The sequence below is a fragment of the Chelmon rostratus genome, chromosome 21 (genome assembly GCF_017976325.1).
Source record: "Chelmon rostratus isolate fCheRos1 chromosome 21, fCheRos1.pri, whole genome shotgun sequence".
NCBI classification, from domain to species: domain Eukaryota; kingdom Metazoa; phylum Chordata; class Actinopteri; order Chaetodontiformes; family Chaetodontidae; genus Chelmon; species Chelmon rostratus.
This window is the reverse complement of record NC_055678.1, coordinates 7,802,448-7,809,506: the sequence shown is the minus strand read 5'-3', so window position 1 is coordinate 7,809,506 and position 7,059 is coordinate 7,802,448. Positions and strand designations below refer to the sequence as shown.

General features: G+C 41.4%; 1 protein-coding gene across 1 annotated transcript; it reads right to left on the bottom strand.

The window, feature by feature from the left end:
- Positions 1-208: 208 nt before the first annotated feature.
- Positions 209-7,031, bottom strand: oat (ornithine aminotransferase). Its single transcript, XM_041962751.1, has 10 exons — positions 6,903-7,031; positions 5,012-5,243; positions 4,699-4,923; positions 4,507-4,602; positions 4,271-4,398; positions 2,835-2,957; positions 2,136-2,264; positions 1,840-1,953; positions 1,564-1,708; positions 209-1,220 (listed from the first exon to the last, which is right to left on the bottom strand). Exons 2-10 carry the CDS (start codon positions 5,214-5,216, stop codon positions 1,060-1,062), a joined length of 1,326 nt encoding a protein of 441 aa, XP_041818685.1. The 5' UTR covers positions 5,217-5,243; positions 6,903-7,031; the 3' UTR covers positions 209-1,059.
- Between the last annotated feature and the right edge of the window lie 28 nt (positions 7,032-7,059).

Here is a 7,059-nt window from a genome sequence, read left to right as displayed (position 1 = left end):
AAAGGGTGTTTTTTACATTGGCCAATGTTGTGGATATGAAGGGTTTCCAGGTTTTAATCAGCGAAGCTAACTGGATGACTCCTGCTTCCTGACACAAGTCTGAGTCAAGTTCTGAAAATCATTGTACCATAAAAACAGCAAGAGCTACGACTGCACTAATTTATTTGAAGAATAACGGATTATGTAACAAGTTCCAAGGTGATATTGACTTCACAAAGACAATGTTTACATTGTTCTTTTAATAGATGAAACATTCATCAGAAAGTTCAAGAAAACAATGTACAGATACTGTAAATACTCAAAATCAAACCAGCGTTTACTAGCAGCATGAGTCCTAACACTCACTGATCCTTCTACATCAGATATACACCAAATTATATATCTTAAAGAGCCAGAGAGCATTTCCTCATCAGTAACATATATCGTAACATATGTTAAATAAAAATTAAACTGCTGCATATGATCTGTGACCATATTTGTACTGGAAATGCTACTTGACCTTTTAGCTTTTCTCAGAAGTTTTGTGCAATTACAGTTTTTTTACGCAGTCCTTCGAGGCCCAGATTCTGAAAACTTCAAATGCATTTCAAGTATTTTTAATGATGTGTACAAACCCTGCTCTTGAGATTAAAAGTACCCGGACTAGCCGGCCTCTTATGTAACACGAATCGCTTCACGGGGTTTGCGTTTGTAGACAGCAGTAGATTACTTGTAATCGAGTGAATATCTTAACCATTTGTAGGCATAAAGTTATTGTAACTTTAAACTGCATGCTCCATTCGTGAAATCATTTACCCTTTTAAAAAATAATTAAAAACGGTTTTCACTGAAGACTGAATTATTAATGAATTATTACCAACAACAAAAGTGTCAGTGTAACCTCACACTCCACACACAGTTTGCTGCCTTTGACAGTAAGAACCATCAAAGAACCTCTACTTCTGAATAACAAATAAAAATAAAAACAATAAATGATGAGTAAGTTTTTGACAGGCCATGCAGGAGCTATTGCTAACATGGATTGTTTTGTGGTTGTCGGCGTTGTTGAACAGTTGCGGTTTAGAAGGACATGATGGTGCTCTGGATGATGTCGACACATTCGCGCAGCTCGTGCTCCTTGATGATGAGGGGAGGGGCCAGGCGGATGATGTCCCCGTGGGTGGGCTTGGCCAGCAGTCCGTTGTCACGAAGGCGTAAGCACACTTTCCATGCGTCATAGTCTGAAGGGGGGAGGGGGGCATGTTTGAATATAGGTCGGATTGAGTTACTGCAAGGTGCAAATAACTTTGTTTGGCTTACAAAGAATCTTTCGCTACATGCTGGAAAGGGAAAATCCACTCCAAATAAAATTTTCGAGTACTTTTGACATCTCACTTTTAAATTTTAATTTGAATAAACCTGTGCTTAAGATGAAATAGCACAAAGACTGTAGCACCTTGCCCTGTAGCTCTAAGATAATTGTCTTAAATGTGAAGAGAAAGAGTAAAGCTGAGATTGTTATAAAAATTACTAAAAACTGACTGCCAACAAGGTTGCTGCTTTCCAAGTAGCTCAGTACTGTACCTTTGGTCTCTTTGATGACGACTGCATTAAGGAGGCCTTTCCCTCTCACTGTTGTCACAATGTCTTTGGGCAGCTTTCGCAGCTCGGCCCGCAGTAGCTCTCCCATCCTTTGAGCATTCTCTGCCAGCTTCTCCTCCTCCATCACCTGCAAATAAGAACAGTTAGAGTTTTAAAAAGTTATCTCCGTTTAATCAATTAAAACAGAGGCAAAAACAATGAGTTGTTAAGAGGTAAGCACACATGTAAAAGATAAGTAAAGTGCACTTTAACACTGACCTGAAGGGCAGCGATAGCAACCTGACAAGCCACGGGGTTACCTCCGTATGTGGACCCGTGTTCTCCAGGCTTGATGGTCAGCATTACCTCATCATCACACAGCACTGCGCTAACCTGAGGAGCGCAAACACAAAATCACTTGAAGCAAAGGTAAAAGTTGCGTAACTGCTGTGATCTATACTCCTGTGCAACAAAACTGGACTCCAAAAGCCAGTAACGTTTTGGTCTTTGACTCTTGCAAAAACAAATCAATAATGTGAGAAGAAGTGTGACTTAACATCCACACAGATGCTTACAGGGTAAACTCCACCAGAGAGAGCTTTGCCCAGAATCACCATATCTGGGCGGACTTCCTCGTGGTCCACAGCCAGACGCCGGCCCGTCCTGGCCAGGCCTGTCTGCACCTCATCAGCAATCCACAGCACCTAGACAAAACACGTAATGTCAAAGCCCCTGAAACAGACACCGCAGCCCTTTTTTTGCAGCTTATGGATTCATAAGTTAAAGGAAATAAATCAATAACTGATGTAGCCACTTTATTTCCTGAGTTAGGTGACGAGACATTGTGCAATGCTGTATAAAGTTAAACATAGTGAGGTTTTCAAAGTAAACACAGGAAAAAGGGTACTGCTCTCAGTGAAAATATCCTGGGTAAGTAAGGTTAAGGTTGAAAAAATGTATAATACCTTAACAAGACTTGGCCACCTGTTGCATTAAATGACTCACAATTAATGTTGACAAACTTTCTGTAAAATTTGTGGACATTTTCCAAGGGAACGTAAGGTCAGGAATTTGGGAAATGTAGCACAGTTTTAATAAAAAAAAAATTGTACAAGACAGAATATGGCAGTTGTGCCAACATATCTCATCTGGTACTCTGTGGATACGATGTGCACTGGTGTTCCAGGCAGCATGATAAAAACTACAAAATGTTATCTCTATATTGGTTTGCTGTACATTCACACACCAGAAGTAGCTTGATGATTTTCACTCACGTTGTATTTGGTGCAAAGTTCTCTGACTTTGGTCAGGTAGCCCTGGTCTGGGACCACCACCCCAGCTTCCCCCTGGATGGGTTCCACCATGAAAGCTGCAACATTTGGGTCTTGAAGGGCTTTCTGGAGAGAAACAGGGGGAAAAAAAACAACATTCTTATCTGTGTCAAGATAACCCTGTTAATAAATGCATGCTACTTCAGTCAATTGTGTGTTTACATAGAAAAAGAGCAGTTGCTAAGATAAGCTTTTCCCCAGACACATGACACTTGGTTGGACATTTGATCCTCATGTTTACCCAGACAATGGCACCCATGCCAAGTCAGATAGTTTTGGAGGATCTTTTGGAATAAATGGTGTTTGAGCAGTGATAGCGTATGATCATATCATCAAATAAGATCAATCTGCAACACTGAATTCATGCATTCCAGCAAACAAATAAATAAATGAACCATTTCCAAAGCAGTAGCCTTCAGAACAGCTCATGTATTTATTTGTTTGTCCTCCATGTTAGTCTTGCCAGGAAAAAAAAAACCATTGCAACTAAAAACGCAACTTGGCAGCAGACTTTGAGGTCTTGCATGTTGGATCCTTCCACCAGCACATTAACACCTAACGTAAGAATGATGAAACTTTTGCTGCCTCTGACATCAGTGTCTCTTTGCAACCCCAACAACACAGTTAAACATGTATGACCCTGATTCCAAAAAAGCTGGGTCGCTGTGAAAAACATGAATAAAAACAGAATACAATCATTTGCAAAGTCCATGCAGTAATCTCCTTTAAACAATCATGTGTTCACAAAGTGGTGAAACTCGCTCCATCCTCGCTGGTGAACGACTGAGCCTTTCCAGGATGCCCCTTTCATCCAAATCATGATACTATCACCTGTTACCAATCAACCTGTTTACCTGTGGAATGATCCAAACAGGTGTTTTTGGAGCGTTCCACAACTTTCTCTTTTGTTTCTTCTGTCCCAACTTGTTTGAAACATGTTGCTGAATAAAATTCAGAATCAGCAGATATTTACAAAAATCAATGAAGCCACTGAAGTCAAATATTAAGTATATTGTCTTTGTACTGTTAAATTGAGTACATATTAAAAAGGATCAGCAAATGATCACATTCTGTTTTGTTAATGTTTTACACAGCGACCTAACTTTTGGGGAATCAGGGTTGTATCTCGCCAATTAGATCAACACTTGTGCCTTTAGTGCACGTAACATGTTGATGTATGAAAGGGTCCAAAGTCTTGTGTGCAGTCACTGAAACAAACTTTCCCCTGTTACTTAGCCCTTTTCCAAGACACTTTGACAGCTGGTTTGGACCAAGACAGAAGAAACTTCTCCGCACACAAACTCAAAAATGCCATTCCAGTGTACGACTCTCAACGACTGAAACAAATGAAAACAAACACGGTAGATGTTGTACTGTACCTCCAGTGCAGGGATGTCATTGTATGGGACAAGCTCAAAGCCTGGCATGAAGGGACCGAACCCTTCATAACTACTGGGGTCGGTGGAGCTGGAGATGGCCGCCATAGTGCGGCCCCAGAAGTTTCCCTCTAATGAACAAGAGTAAACAAGCTAGCTTATTTATCATGTCGGTCTCAGTTTACATCTTCACATGATGTAGGGAATTTGAAAACTGTCAAGATAAAATGGTTTCTTACCTACAAAAATTATTTTGGCTTTGTTTTTGGGAACCCCCTTTACATTGTAAGCCCACTTGCGGGCAAGCTTGCAGGCAGTCTCACCACCTTCAACACCTAATTTGTTACAAAAGAGATAAAATTCAACAACCATACTCATTAAACCTCTGAAGATGTGTCATATGATTAGGGTTGGGAGTTTGCCAACAGTACCTGTATTCATGGGTAAGACTTTGTCATAGCCAAACATGGTGGTGATGTACTCCTCATAGGATCCCAGCACATTGTTGTAGAATGCTCTAGACGTCAGGGTGAGTTTGGAGGCCTGCTCCTTGAGAGCAGCTACAATCTTTGGGTGACAGTGGCCCTGGTTTACTGCACTGTAAGCACTCAGGAAGTCATAATACCGGTTGCCTTCCACATCCCACACATAGATGCCTAGGAAGAAAGAAGGAAACCAAGCTCTTGAAAGTGTCAGCTAATGATCCACAAGTGATTTGCGATATTTTGCTGAAAATTAACTCACCCTCCCCCCTCTCCAAGGCCACAGGCAGGGGATGGTAGTTGTGTGCGCCGTACTTCTCCTCACGGGCGTAGATTTCGTCAGCGGTGAGCGGACGCTCAACCTTCAGTTTGGCGGCAGCGGTGGAGGCCGGACGTGTGCCGGAGTGGATGCCGCGATGGAGAACAGGGGCAGCACGGCTTAGGCTGCGGCTCAGCTGGCGAATCATTCCTTTCTTGGCTCTATGTTGCTATGTCTATGGATAGAGAGACTGAACGTTAGCAAGGGCATTTTAGTTTATAAAAATTCCATGGCATCATTTGCAAAAATTATAAGAAAGGTACAGTGAGAATTTTCTGTTTTTGTTATAGTCACATATGACAGCAAACCGACTATCTTTGGGTTTTCAACTGTTGGTTGAACAAAACAAGCGAATTGAATAAATCTCCTTAGGCTGTCAGAAATTATTACATGCATTTTTTACAGTTTTCTCACATTTTCTAGATAAAGCAATGAATCGATTTATCAAGAAAATAGCTTTTTTTCTGGAAACAGCTGTGGAACTGTAAAAAAAAAAGTATAACAACAAATTTAAGTGGTTTTAAGACTGTGGTTAAGATTCAGACAAAGAAAAATAACAATAACAGAAAGTTAAACCAAAGTTATTGCAATAATGCATTAGTAGAGGAACAAGAAAACTGGATAGACATTAGTTTAGACTGTCACATGCCTGACAGGTCACAGCTACATATCACACCAAATAAACTTATTCCTACTATTGGCAGTGAAGCTCCTACAAAAACATATAACAGTTTGACAAAACCTCGCTGTGGCGACAAAGGTCAACCTAAATAAGTTAATTCACTGCTATGTGAGATTCTATGGAGCACGTCGGCTTTCAGGTCTGCTGAGCAACGCTTCTCTTTCACATTCAACACAATAGAGGGAAAGACCATTACTGGTTATGGGTTAACACAGGCTAATCCCTCAGCAGCATGGCAACTCAGCTGTGATGGTCCAGACTTTTCTATTTGGTCGCAATCAGAGTGGACAAGTTTCCCTCCACTGCTCACTAGGACTGTACCATTTTAGGGATCCATTGCTTCTGTCTTAAATGTTTTAAAATATTTATGACTGAGGAGGTGGCCCTCATTATGTGTGCCACTGAATGGCTTTGTGATGACTCACACCACGTTTCACTGAGTCGTGTGGCGTTGAGGTTGGATAACACGTTGTCTGAGAGTGAATATTACCTAAAGAATTTTTAGTTTAAAAAAAAAAAAATCCCACGACTTCATTTGCAAAATGATAAGAAAAAGACAGCAGTGCTGAAAAAGGCTCAGTGAATGTGGACGCGAGATAGCCAGTGCTTGGCTCGGGATAATCAATATCCTTGTATAGTCAGTAGATACAAAGCAAACAGACAGCACCTGATCTGGGTTACACTGAGGACTGATCCGTGCCAGTTGGTCACCAAAGTCGGCTCTTAAGCGATGATAGGTTGCTAAGGAGCCGCCTCCAGAGCACACCCACCTACATTACACCCAGAAGCTAAATACAGACCTAGTATCTCTATCAGATGATAGCCTTTACGAACGTAGCACCTCTTTTATATTATACAATACTGTGTCATGCACCATAATTTGAAGCTCGTTTTTATTTAAAACGGCGTCAGTGACCGGTAATATAATGACTTTTACCGGGAAGTCGACATAAATGCACGTTTGCCCTCGCCCAAGGAGTGTAAACAGTCTTAACATCAACGCTAACCTCAAACAAGTGCTTTGATTAGCGGCAGCTAGCTAGCTAACATTAGCGCATTCCTGCTGTCAGTTATCGTCTTAGCTAGCGCTAAATTACCAAACAAGCGTTTCAAAACTGGAGAGAGGAGACATGGAAGAAAATCAAACGGTACCAGAGAGAAGTGGAGAGAAGTTTAAACCCTGCTGAAACACGAATGATGTTATTTTTTCCCCCTGTCCTTCGGTGGAGGCGGATGGCTTTATGTGACAGGCTGCCGTGCGAGAACCGTGCTGTTTCGACGCCGGCTGCGTCAGAGGACACGCCTCCAT

What these genes read in the sequence shown, in the direction of transcription:
- oat (XM_041962751.1), bottom strand. Translation starts at nt 5,216, where the DNA reads ATGATTCGCCAGCTGAGCCGCAGCCTAAGCCGTGCTGCCCCTGTTCTC. An exon ending in AGCCAAAATAATTTTTGTAG is followed by an intron (nt 4,399 to 4,506) that starts GTAAGAAACCAT and finishes CTTGTTCATTAG; the next exon opens with AGGGAAACTTCTGGGGCCGC. An exon ending in AACTTTGCACCAAATACAAC is followed by an intron (nt 2,265 to 2,834) that starts GTGAGTGAAAAT and finishes TGTTTTGTCTAG; the next exon opens with GTGCTGTGGATTGCTGATGA.